General features: G+C 36.4%; 1 protein-coding gene across 2 annotated transcripts in view; it reads right to left on the minus strand.

Annotated features, from left to right (window-relative positions):
* Positions 1–332: 332 nt before the first annotated feature.
* Positions 333–14,150, minus strand: part of tnks1bp1 (tankyrase 1 binding protein 1) — a 37,668-nt gene continuing 23,850 nt past the window's right edge. Inside the window, exons 4-10 of one of the 2 annotated variants that reach the window (XM_077241798.1) lie at positions 8,556–8,665; positions 7,145–7,277; positions 6,789–6,954; positions 5,495–5,631; positions 4,823–4,971; positions 1,732–1,822; positions 333–1,155 (exon numbers count right to left, since the gene is read on the minus strand). In XM_077241798.1, coding sequence (XP_077097913.1) covers positions 1,747–1,822; positions 4,823–4,971; positions 5,495–5,631; positions 6,789–6,954; positions 7,145–7,277; positions 8,556–8,665 — 771 coding nt within the window. In that variant the 3' untranslated portion in view covers positions 333–1,155; positions 1,732–1,746. Of the gene's footprint in view, positions 1,156–1,731; positions 1,823–4,822; positions 4,972–5,494; positions 5,632–6,788; positions 6,955–7,144; positions 7,278–8,555; positions 8,666–14,150 lie in introns of those variants that run through there. The other variant, XM_077241799.1, reaches the window with a different exon arrangement.

Raw genomic sequence — 14,150 nt, forward strand, 5'->3', positions numbered from 1 at the left:
TTAAACGCCAACGTTTGTGCTTAAACACTAGCCTACTGAAAAAGTAGATTCGGATGTATGGTTATCGCACTGTACATTACGATGATAAAGTGTTTATTAGACATCTTACAGATCACTTGACCAAAATGTGTAATTCATAAACTTTTTATACAGACATTTTCCACAAAAATATTACCCAGAGTGAGTGAAAATATATGAAAATGAATGACGGCCCATGACACTTCCCCCTTTTTCCATCTAATTCTCAAACCCCTGTGCTTGATCTACTGATATCTCAGTCCTGGCACACATAAGCAAACGTTAGGTATACACAAAGACAAACATGCTTCCCATTTTGAAAAAATATTTAATGAAGATATCCCTCAATTGTAATTCATAATTCATTTTTTATAAAACACAACTCCCGTTGCCCAACATTAAAGTAAACATTTTTCTCTAGCAGCAATTTACACAGCTGAAGTCAATAAACAAACATTGAAAATGACTGAAAAACATTCAAAAGGAACACAACTAAAAACACAGCCTATAATAACTCAGATTTGTGTTTAGTAAAAGTGTTCTTGGCCGGACTGTAAGGACATGGGCAACCAAGCAAAATAAAACATCATAAATGATAACCAGCCCAATTATTAGCTGATGCTTCTCTGCTTACTTTAATTCAAGTAGAAATACAGAGAATAAAATAATTTTATGTTTAGAAATAGGTCTTAAAGGTATGGCACAATGTAAACAGAACAAAAACAATTAAGAGAAAGAAAAATATGTTTATATAGCAATGCCATAATGAACATCTTTTAGAAACACAATATTTAAAATCTGATTTAAAGAAAAATCTAGATCAAATGCAAAGTAATGCCCAAAACCTCAAGGCACAATTTCCAGTGGCGTGACTCATTTAAAGTGCATTGTAGCGTGTAGCTATACTGATATCTGCTTTACCCATGATCAGAGATGGACAGAACACGACATCATCTTGGCAAAGCCTACAAACATTTAAGTCCAGGGACATATATTTGAAAAACATATCTGATAATCAGTCAGTATGAGAATGAAAGGCTCATTGCACTTCTCATTTAGGTATGTCAGTTCCTTTGGCATCTTAGTGGCATCAAACAGACTTCCTTCCAGATTTCCTTTCAACAAACTGCATCAGACCTGTGAGGAAAGAGTAAACGGCCTTCTAAAACTGGAAGAACTGACATTTGCAACCAAAAAAAGTCCAAGTGATATAAAAGTGGATTTTGTCACTCTCTACTGGGAATGAAGGGAGCAACATACAAATGTCCCACCCTACACTCGTAGAAGAAAAGGTTCCAAGGGGTTCTATATAGAAACTTAGGGTTCTTGACTCAATTTCAAGCAGAAATGATTGCATAATATTTTCATGTTTACCGGATAATTGCAATGTCTTTTCTAGTGATAAAGTATGTTTACCAGCTGTTTAATTCAAAACATTTAATTAAAGTTAATCAATTAATTAAATTAAAATAAATCCATAAATTGATTCCGGAACCCCTAAAAGGTACTATATATAAAACACCTGACAGAAGCCTTTATGGTTCTATATAGAACATTTTCTTATGCTGAGTGTATGCTCTATAATCATAATGAACATTAGAGCAAATATTATGTGAAAGATTTCAGGAAAACCCTCATCAAAAGTTCAGGGCACTTCATAATTCAGGGAGGAATCAGAGGAGTGGACGGGGTGATTTCTGGACACACACTCACCTGAGCTACACAGATTCATGCTTCACTTTCAGGTTGATTCAATCGCTTCTTGGATTTGAGCTCAAGCAGCCATGAGGGTGAAGAGCCGGACCTGGATTTACATAAATCACAATTATTACAAATTACTACACTTAACATACTTCAGATCATTCTCATTGAATTCATCATTACGGATCCAAATAAATGTGCTAAAAGTTACTAAATGAAGCGCCACAATAAACTATCTATCTATCTATCTATATATCTATCTATCTATCTATCTATCTATCTATCTATCTATCTATCTATCTATCTATCTATCTATCTATCTATCTATCTATCTATCTATCTATCTATCTATCTAATAAATACGTTAAAGTTTGTGTCATTTGCAGCACGTTTTCTGTCTTTGCCTGGGGTCCCTAATAAAGATAAGTGTACTTAAAGTTGTTAATTTTATTAAGTATACTTAAAGGTATTGTAGGTAGAAATCCCCAAAAATATTTTTTTCCAATTTTTTTCAAACTGTCTTTATATATCAATGCATAATTAAAATGTAAGTACTCTGGAAAATAAATTATAAAAATCGAGTGTCTGTAGTTCTCTCAGGACTGTAATAAACACAGCTCATTATTCCATTCGGGACGAAAGAAATGATTGGCTGGGGCGACTGTCACTCTCCCTCGCTACCATGGATACCACCTCTGCTGATACAGGAGGAGCCCAAATGCGCGCACCCGTTTGAAAAGGAACGGAAGCTAGTAATAACAAACAATTATGGCAGAGAAAGAACAGTCACAATTCTCAGTAACGTTACCTGCATATAGAGGCAGCGAAGTCAAACGAGTTAAAAAAAGGAAGACAGTATTTGAAAAGGCTATGAACAAAAAGTCTTTGGATAAATAAAGAAATCATAAGAGAGTCGGCGTGACTTTCCAGCGTCGGCTACTACTGAGTGATCTCAAGGGGCTGAAAGTGACTCCATGATGGCTTTATTTCTGCTGGACAGGTAATCTTGCTGTTTTCATTTTGATGGCATTTATTTTTTCATGAAGCATGTATCACTAGCACACCTAACTACCTAATATTAGCTACCTAACGTTACGTAGCATAACTAACGGTACTGGCTTAGCTATGACAGTGTAACTTTGGTGTCGACTGGTATAACGTTAACGTTACTGTTAGTGAGCCAGGGTTGAGACGATAAATAAGCAATAGGCCTATCTGCAGTCGAAAGCTGTTTTATTTAATTTCGCCGAATCTAACTTTAGGTTAAAAAGTTTAGGGGATCTATTTTTATACCTAGCTTTACCCTCTGCCTAAACTGTGTTCCTATGTTCACCGTGAACTCTACCTACTCCGTTTTTTCACGTTTGGTTTGTTGTTATATGCTCTACATATGTTTACATATGTCTTTATGTTGTATCTGTATGTGCTATACAATATATGTTGTGTGTGTGTGTGTGTGTTATATTATCTTGGGTCTGCAATGCAGTTGTGAGAAGGTGTTTGAGTGTATGTAATTCAGTTTATCTGTAAACAATCTTATGTTATGAATCTTACAAATTCACCTTCATCACAGTGTAACTGATAGTAACGGCAAACGTGTATCAATGAAGCTATTTATAGCTTTGCCTTATATTGAGTTTGATTCCGTTACGAGCTAGTAAAATATTTTAAACTTTACAAGTATCGTTATGCAAACTGGATAGTGAGTACTAACAGCCATGTTAATTGTTTATATTCATACTGATAAAGTTAGTTATTTTATTACTTGTGATTCTGACATGATGTCACTACATCTGGTAAAACTGGTAAACACGTCCGACTCTTCCAGCTGAGCGAATGGCCGGGATCGCGCGTTCATTTGTTTTGGGGGCGTGGCTTTGGAAGGAGCCGATAAGGGAGGGAGTGGGAGATAATGGAATAATGAGCTGTGTTTATTGTAGTCCTAAGAGGACTACAGACACTCGATTTTTATAATTTCTTTTCCAGAGTACTTACATTTTAATTATGCATTGATATATAAAGACAGTTTAAACAAATTTTGACAAAAAGTATTTTTGTGGATTTCTACCTACAATACCTTTAAGTAAAGTTTAAGTATATTTTTAAGTATACTTTATGTCGTAAGTATACTAATATCAATGTATTAGTAGTATAATTTTACTACTACATTTGTACTCCAACTATACTACAAGTGAACATAGATATACTGATAGTTTACTAAATAAGTACTTGTAGAACATTTTATTGAACCAGTTTATAAGTACACTTTTAAGTCTTCTCTCAGTAAAATACTAGTTAAGTAGTTTTATACTGCAAGTATACTTGTAAATTTTCTTTAAGTGAACTTAACATCATACTCATTGTTGCACTACTATGTTCCTATTTAGGTATTATTTTTTATACTTGAAATACCTTTAACTGTACTTTATTTGAAGTGAAGTCCTATGTACACTAATAACACTACCAATGGACACAAAAAATCACATTCGGAACATCTGTTTTCTTTATAAATCAATATTTTCAAACAATGCAAGTTCATAAGACAGTACGTAAAACTATGTGAAAAAAAGATTTAACCAATCAAAAGATTAAACAACTATAAGCCAAGTAGTACACTTAGAATAATTACTTTTACTTTTATGTATATCTTGATCAAAAGATTGAGTACAAGTACAGGCCAAATATAATATAATACAATATAATATATATATATATATATATATATATATATATATATATAATACGGTATATTTCTGACAAGTACATAAAAAGTATACTGAAATTATACTTTCTTATTTTTTAGTTTAAAAGAAGTATACTAATAGCACACTTGAATATTTTGTAAGGCTTTGCAGCGTTTCAGTATTTGGTTGCATTGTGAGTATTTGCAGCACACAAGATTTTTCTTAATTTGGTGGGTTTTTTTCTTTAGCTGCAGTGTGTTGAACTGTAGTTTCACTCAGGAAAGACTGTCGTAACTTCTGTTTCATATGGATGTTAATTTATTATGGATCATTCAATTGAAATAACCAAAATGAATTCAACAGAATTTTGACAATTTCATTTCCAAGAGGATTAAGTGAAGAATGAGAGTGGCACGTACGCGCTGTCCTTGGCGTCCACAGGGGGCAGCACTCTGGGGCCGAGGGTCATGTTGGGTGTGCGGGGAGAGCGTGCGGGAACAGACGGAGGCGTCTGGGGTTCTGTTGGACTTTCTGCTTCCACCACTCCACTTCTCCGCTTTAGCTGTGCCTGAAGAGAAAGACGAGACAACGCTATGCTTGTTGAAACCACTGAGACTGAGACTAGAGTTTTATGCTAGTTGAGGCTGATTTATGCTGGTTAGTGCTGGTCTTGTTGGTTTACCACCAGTATTAAAAATATTGGTAACACTTTACAATAAGGTCTCATTTGTTAGCCTTAATGAATGAATTAGCTAACATGAATTAACAATAAGCAATATGTGTGTTTACAGGATGTATTAATCTTTGTTATTAAAAAAATACTCTAATTTATAGGCTCCATTGACTTCCATAGGTTTTTTTTTCATACTATGGAAGTCAATGGGGTCCATCAACTGTTCCCCATATTCTTCAAAATATCTTCTTTTATGTTCAGCAGAAGAAAGAAACTCATACAGGTTTGGAAAAACTCGAGGGTGAGTAAATGATGACAGAAATAAAATTTTTGGTTGAACTATCCTTTTAAGGTCAAGCATCCTAATGGAGACACCAGCCTCCAAAACCTGACATATACAATATATACTGACATATACCATCAGGGCCGAAGGGTCAATCCCAGGAAACATAGGGACTCTCTTCGGCTTGCAGGGGGCTGGAGAGGACACGGCGTCCCGGGACGGCTCTTCTTCTGATTCTGAGTCCCCGCCATTGGAACACTGATCTTTTGCATCTGTAATAGATTGATACATCACTGTTCAAAAGATTGGGGTCAATGCTGCTATTTTAAACTTTTTATTCAAAGAACCCTGGTGAAAAAACCCAAGGTTTTCACAAAAATATGAAGCAGGACAACTGTTTTCAACATTGATAATAATAATAAATGTTTCTTGAGCAGTGAATCAACATATCAGAATGATTTCTGAAGGATCATGTGACACTGAAAACTGAAGTAATGATGCTGAAAATCCAGCTTTGCATCACTTGAATAAAATTTCATTTTAATATATATTCAAATAGAAAATATCTATCTTAAAGGATAGTTCACCCAAAAATGACAATTCTGTCAGTAATTATTCACCCTCATGTTGTTCCAACCCGTAAGACCTTCGTTCATCTTCGGAACACGAATTAAGATATTTTTTATTAAATCTGAGAGCTGTCTCACTCGAAACTTGCCAGCCCCGAAAAGTTATTAAAGACATGGTTAAAATAGTCCAAGTGACTACAGTGGCTCAATCTTAAGTTTATCAAGCGACGAGAATACTTTTTGTGCGCAAAAACAAACAAAAATAACGACTTTATTTCATCTATTAATTTCCTTCTCTGTGGGCCTCGAGTCAGTTCACTAGTGTAATAGCGTAGTGTTTCTGTGTTGTACGTCACACGTAGGCTCACTATTGGCCGTCGCTGGTCATGTGTGTGATTCGTGTGACGTACAACAACAGAAGCTTACGCTATTACACTAGTGAACTGACTAGAGGCCCATTTTTGTTATTTTTGTTTGTTTTGTGCACAAAAAGTATTCTCGTCGCTTGATAAACTTAAGATTGAGCCGCTGTAGTCACTTGCACTATTTTAACGATGTCTTTAATAACTTTTCGGGGCCGGCAAGTTTCAATCCCTTAGAAGCATGGAGGAGTGAGACAGCTCTCAGATTTCAACAAAACTATCTTAATTTGTGTTCCGAAGATGAACGAAGGTCTTACGGATGGCAACAACATGAGGGTGAGTAAATACTGGCAGAATTTTCATTTTTGGGTGAACTAACCCTTTAAATGGTAAAAATATTACTGTTTTTTTGTAATTTTGATCAAATAAATGCAGCATTCGTGAGCAGAAGAGACTTCTTTAAAAACATTTGAATTATAGTGTCTATAAAGATCCCACCTGTGGAGTCGCAGAACCTCCAGTCAGGGTTTGTTCCCTCTGTCAGCGCGAACAGAGTGCCTCTCTGTCGGACGGCACGCGTCGGCCTGGAACGCTTTATGCTTCGTTTCTTTGCCAGATCAACCTTCGAACGTAAAACGCTGGAGTCCAGCAGAGGAGCTGCAGACTGATCATGCAGAAATATACACAAATACACATTGAGACAGGTGCACAAGGAGCACTTTTATATGATACAATAATATATATATATATATATATGAATTTATACACAAAGATAATGTAATGATGCATTGCGCATTGCATTACATTATTGTGATAAATAATAAAGAAAAAAGAGAACTGAAATGGAAATGCACCTCAAGAACAGGTAGCGCCTTGGACTCCTCCTCATCCGGGACGTCTGGCGTGTTTGAATCGGTAGATGTGTTTCTCCTTCTTACCCGAGTCAGCCTATGTAGGGCCTGACCGATTCTGCTCTCTGTGCCAAGACTGAACAGATGAAAACGCATGAAAACACCCCGCACATAACTCTACAGTGAGAGAACGAAACTTTGATGCATTTCATGACCACTAGGAGACAGTCTGAGCATCCACAACACTCCTCTTATCAAATGAGTGATCATTGACATGAATGTTGAGTGAATATACGCTACCGTTCAAAAGTTGCTTTCGGTAGATATTTTTAATGTTTTTGAAAGAAGTCTCTCATGCTCACCAAGGCTGCATTTATTTAATCAAAAATGCTGTAAAATTATTAATAATGTGAAATAGTATTGCAATTTTAAAAAACTTTTTTCAATCTGAATAAATCCTAAAATGTAATTTATTCCTGTGATCAAAGCTGAATTTTCAGCATCATTACTCCAGTCTTCAGTGTCACATGATCCTTCAGAAATCAGTATAATATGATTTTCTGCTCAAGAAACATTTTTAAATTATTATCAATGTTAATTTTCTTTGATGAATAGCGAGTACAAAAGAACAGTGTGTATGTGAAATAGAAATCATGTAACATTATAAATGTCTTTACTGTCACTTTTAATCAATTTAATGCATCCTTACTGAATAATTATATTATATTCTTATTAATGTCTAATTCAAAACCCCCAAACTTTTGAATGGTAGTGTAATGGTTAGGTAACAGCTAACTATATTGTAACTTTGAAGTTATGTAATTACTTTGATAAATAAAATAACTGTTATTAAGGTGACTATGTCAAACTTGAACATGCAAATGTACATTAATAAAACTATAAAAGCCTAATTTCTGCAATTTAAATGTAAACATGTAGATAAACAGCAGCATTTACCAAAATAATACTTTTTCTACTAAGAGGGATATGAAGTACTACTGAATGAATTAGTGAATCTATTTTTTAAACTCATTCATTAAAATGAATCATCTAAACCAAACAATTTGCAGAAAAGAATCCCAATGTTAGTTGAGGGCATTTCAGGACACTTGAGACTTTTGCCTCATTCATTCATTCGGCTGTAAGACGTGTGTAAAAACAGAATTTTGGCATTTTGTCACCCGATACCAGTGAAAATGAAAATAGTTTGTTACTGGAAAAGCAACATTGTTTTCAGAACAGCTCAGACACTAAAAATGTCAGTAGCATTGCTTTGCATTTTAGTTATGTCACCAAAACTGCTCTAATGCTTAAATAGTGCATATGATACATTCTGTTTACCATCCTCAGATGTTCAAAAGACAACTGAAGGTTTGTGGCAGCAGTGAACATGATGATATGAGTCATTTCTTACCCATCAACATCGTCGTTGTTTTCACTTTGTTCATCGGTTTCCCCGATCAGACTCTCAGTGTCCTGTTTCGCAACTCCAACTTCCTCGGGTTCACAGTCCTTCAACTGACCCTGAGAGCAAAGAAAGACAGAAGAACTTCAATTCTCAGATTACTGTAAAGTCATGCCATCTGGCAAATAAAATGGTCAGCTGACCGGTGCAGTTTTTTTTTTAAATTGCAACACAATACAAAGTTAAATCACATTGTTGGACAATCAACCAAAAGCTAAATGACAGTCAAACGTCCGATTAAAGAAGAATATCAGTGAACAAAAATAAAAGGTTAAAACAAAACACTTACTAAAATAAAAAGATTTTATTTATGTGCATGTTATGTGATTATGAACAGACATTAGAGAACCATGAATCTATCTATCTATCTGGTCAGAAAATTCTCAATTCACATTCTATTGGCAAGAATTACAAAAAGTAATCTATCATTGTGGTGCAGCACCACGCAAAAGTGATTGTTTCCAATGCAAAACTCACTCACACACACACACACACACACACACACACACACACACACACACACACACACACACACACACACACACACACACACACACACACACACACACACACACACACACACACACACACACACACACACACACACACACACACGAGAATTCGAGCATAAATGTTTTAATGAGCTGGCATGGTCACAAGGGCGAAACTGTCCTTTACAAACACACACACACTCTCAATCATCCAGCCTTGTTTTTGAACACAGAACAGATACTTTGCATTTCACATCACTCTGCTGCTCAAAACATCAAAACATGTCGGCGTACAAGAATTGTTCCTAGGAAAAAAACCACCTCCTCGTAAACAGACTCTCTGTGTCCATCACAAGACAAACAGAGTTGGAGGCTCTTAAAGGTTACGTGTGTAATGCTTTTTATGTTTGAAGTAATGGAAACTAGAGGCAAATTTTTTTTAAAATATATATATATATATTAATCTTTTGGTATAAAAAAACCCAAATGTGTCAAAAGTGCCAAAGTATAATGACAAAGACTAGATGAAAATATAAATAACAGGCCAATCATATTAACTCTTTACCTCAAATTAGAGGCAATAATATAAGTTTGAATAATATTACTATGATACCATTAATGCAGCTGTCGGTAATAATCTACAGTGAAAGTCTACAGTAAGTCATTATAATTATCTGAAATAAGTTACATTCTTTTACTAAAATATATGCAATCAACTGATAAGCCAGAAATGGTTTTAAACTAGATACTTTGATGGAATAATGTTGATTGTGTAATGTAAAGATTTATTTTTTCATAACTACTTCATCGTACATCAGCCAAGAAAGTAGCTTTGCCGTTTTAGCATCCGTCGATCATGTTAACTCTTATCTAAAAAAAAGACCTACAGATGAAATAGAAATTAGCTTAGATGTAGATTATGTACCTATATTAAAGTCACCATGAAATCAAAGCAGACAAATCTTATTTTTAATGGAATATTGCAGTATTTATTATAAATTATTTAATTAGATTTCTTTTTTTAAATGTATGTGTCCTTTTATCAAAATAACTTCCCCTCCCTCTTGCAGCGTCATCTCTTCTCTTCTCTGACGACGAGGGCGGGAAAACTGTCACTCACATCAAATCCACCAATAGCAAATCACAACCATCCCCACGGACGAAATCAAGCCCCGCCCTACATTTGTTCGTGTTCCAGAAGCCGTTTCACTCGGATTTACATCACAATCGTGAAGAAAAGATGATCTCGACATCCATTTCATGCCGATTTCAAATACACTAAACCATGTTCTGGTTTTTAGGAATCTAAATGAGACAACTGGAATTAACTGGAATTCTCTTTCATGTAAAAACCTTATTTGTAATAGTCTTTAGTAATGAAATATTAATTTAAATAAACTCATGTAAAAATACAAATGAACAGAAAAAAGTTCAAGAAATACTGTTTCATACAATACAATACTGTGCAGAATTGCTAACATGCTGCATATTACTGTATATGGCTCAACAAAAATGTGCATACATCAGAACAAACAAGGTCAATGTGCAGCTTTAGTTTGTGTAGCTACTCACTAGGGAAAGGACTACATTTGTGCTCTACTGTTCCAGGAGCATCATTAGGGTAGTCCCGTGATATTTTACTAACAATCCATGAGTCATGCAGCAACTAGTGACCTAAAACACACCATCAAAACCTCTTTCCTGAAATTACACAAACATTAAAAGATACATATATAGCCATCCGCTTTCATACTCATCGAGGCCATACAATACTGTTGAAAAGTATGGGGTCAGATAGATTTTTATTTATTTATTGAAAGAAAATAATATTTTTATTCAGCAAGAACACATTACATCGGTCGAAAGCGAGAGTAAAGACATGTTACATGAGATTTCTATTAAAAAAAGCTGTTCTTCTTTTGAACTTTATATTTCTATGTTCCACAGAAATATAAAGCAGCACAGCCATTTTCAACATTAGTAAGTAATGTTTCTTGAGAAGAAAATCAACATATTAGAATGATTTCTGAGGGATCATGTGACACTGAGGACTGGAGTAATGATGCTGAAAATTCAACATTGATCACAGGAAAAAATTACATTTTACAACATATTCAAATAGAATAGTTCTTTTAAATTGTAAAAATATTTCACAATATTACTGATTTTTCTGTATTTTTAATCAAATAAACACAGCCTTGGTGAGCAAAAGAGTCTTTTTTCAATAACATTCAAAAATCAAATCAACCCCAAACTTTTGAACAGTCCACCTAAAACCTCTCTATATAGACATGTGCACGTCTGTGGGATGGGTGCCAAATTAAGGTGGTCTAATTAAATGTAAGAGTTTTGGGTGGATCAAGACCTGTCATGACTGACAGAGATGCATATAGAGAAACAGATGACCCAGCATGAGAGGATGAGCAAATATACAAGTCAGTAAAAACAAGCCTAGACAGCTCGAGATTCCGAGCAAAAATATTTCAGGACGCCTTACATCCTGTTCAACAGTATTTCATGTGAACACACTGACTCATGCATGTGCGCTGACAGGAATTTTAATCAGATTGTAAGGATTAATAATAATAATAAACAAAACCAATTAAAGTCCCCATGAAATCAAAATGCAATATAGACGATATAAGAGCTTAAAAAGTCTCTCACTTCTGCTAATATGGATCAATGATTTTGAGGACATCCTGTGCACTTCAACTTCTCATCAGGTTTTCTGTCCAATCAAATGCTCTCTAGAATCTGAAGCTCCGCCCCCTACATTATAAATAGACAGTGAAAGCTGCTGCTGAAATCACATTTACTATTTCCTACACATTGAACGGCACACAGTGCGCTAAATAAGGGATAGGGATAGATTCAGACTGTGTTCCATCGGGGCGAATGAAGTCTGGTTTCACGTCCGTGTCACGCGAACCTCCGCAGCTCCGGTCCAGAAACACGATACACAGAGCGGATCATGTGATCGAGTCGACACAGAACAGAAAACATATCGGACCCATCTTTGAATTCTGCACAGAATGTTGTATTTTAAAGCGATATGAAGGAGATTAAAGAAGAGAAACGGTTAGACAGATCGGCATTAGCACTGACGAGTAGAAGAGATAACACCAACATAAATTACACTATAAACTTAAAGGGAAATCTATTACACTGTGCTTTCCATGAGCTGTAAAATACAACTTTACTGAGCTAAACGGCTCTGGCCGACCTGTGAAATGCATTTGGCTATTTTAAAAAGGGGAGGAGCTGCTCGATACGTCCCACCCTGTCTTCCTGTTTCAGTGGGAATTACGTCAACACATTGAATAACACTGAGCGTTTCAAGGCACTTCAGTGGGCCTTTAAATTTTAATAAATAATAATTAATATTAATACCAAGTTCTGGCATGCAACTCTAGATGATGCAGGTCCTTTACTCATTTGATAGCAATCTCATCATCATCTACATAACGCAGCTGATTGTTTGGTGTTGAATCAGCGGCCAACGAGCTGCGGCCCAAGATTCAAATACCGGTAGTGTTGCCGTTAGCAGTCTGAAGCGTGCTTTCAGAAACCCTCCCCCTTCCCCAGCTCCACCTGTATAGATCTGCTACGGGGGTTAAATCATGCATGTTACATGTGCAGCATCAACAGTATGTCTTACATGCTCACATGCTGTGAATGTATTGGCAGTAGCAAGTCTTGGTACTTGCTCTGCAGCAGCGTAGCAGATCTATTTCACTAAGACCAAATACATTGCCAATCTCTCCGAGAGTTGTCATTACAAAAATAATAATAATAATAATAACAACTAAAAATAATAATTTTGGCCTCAAGGTCCTACCTTTCACAAAGAAAATCGCAACAGCGACTTTCCAAATAACTTTGAGGATGCAGTAAAAAATAAATCATGAATGTTTCGGAACAGTCTCAGTGTATTGAAGACCGGTCAAAGAAAGCACAATACCTTAAAATTTGTCTGATAAAGCGAGAACGAGAAAGAGAGAGAGCAGAGTACACACACTCTTACATTATTTGAGTTTGACGTAGTCGTGCGTTTGCGCAGGGAAAAACGCTGCCGGCTTTGCTGAGACAGATTCCGAAGGGACTGTCGACCACGAGAAGCAAAACTTCTCAGCGGTGAGATGGCCCTCTCAAACCTTCCCACTCGTTCTTCGTCCTCCTCCTCTTCGCCTATTACTCCCTCACGCTCCTGAGTGCCTGAAACCAACTCCACCGCCTCCTGTAATGAGCGGCGCATGTTGCCCATCCAACCCGACACTTGTGTCTGCACCTCGGAGAGTTTCTCACCCAGGAACTGCATCTTGATTTACCCCAAATGACAAAGTATGTTAGGAAAGTCAGTGGTCTCTGCTGGTAACGCGACTCTTTCAGTGGGTTTTTGGGAATAAATCCCAGATGTGAGGTCTAGGGGGCGTTATAGCCAAAACACACTGGCATCTCTGTAGGCATCTTGACCTGTAAACCAAACTGGACCAGAGTCTATGCCGATCACAGAAAGCACTTCCGGTTGTCTATCAATCCTTGACGCTCTTCCCGCACTTTCCTCCACAGAGCACATGTAACATCTCAATCCATTCTGCGGTTGATCTCCTGGGAAATCTTCCTGTTCGGATGCAGTAGAAATACAAATCAGGGGAAAAAAATCTTCAGACATCCAATATTGTAGTCCAGTGAGCACTTGTTCCTGTGCACTTCTCCCAGATCCCAACGGAAAAACATAGCAGAGCTCCGGCAAGCCCACCTCTTATACCTGTCCCGCTGCAGGTACGAACAGGTACCGGAAACAGGCACAGCCCTCAAATGAGTGACAACATCCCAGCTCGGAGAAACAGAGAGAAAGGGGGAAGGGATGAAAGTTGATCGAGGAAAATCACGTGTCACTGACTGCGTTTGTAAATAATAAAATGTAGAAGGACACACAGAGAGAAAACAGGAAAGAGTTTTATGTGGGAACCTTTCTGTACCTGTGAACTTTGGGAGAGAAATGCTAAACCACAAAGCCCTTATGCAAACTACTGTTGAATCAGGTGCTTTG

Source organism: Siphateles boraxobius, unplaced genomic scaffold (assembly GCF_051911475.1).
Source record: "Siphateles boraxobius isolate OS27281-9 unplaced genomic scaffold, OSU_SipBor_1 24, whole genome shotgun sequence".
NCBI classification, from domain to species: domain Eukaryota; kingdom Metazoa; phylum Chordata; class Actinopteri; order Cypriniformes; family Leuciscidae; genus Siphateles; species Siphateles boraxobius.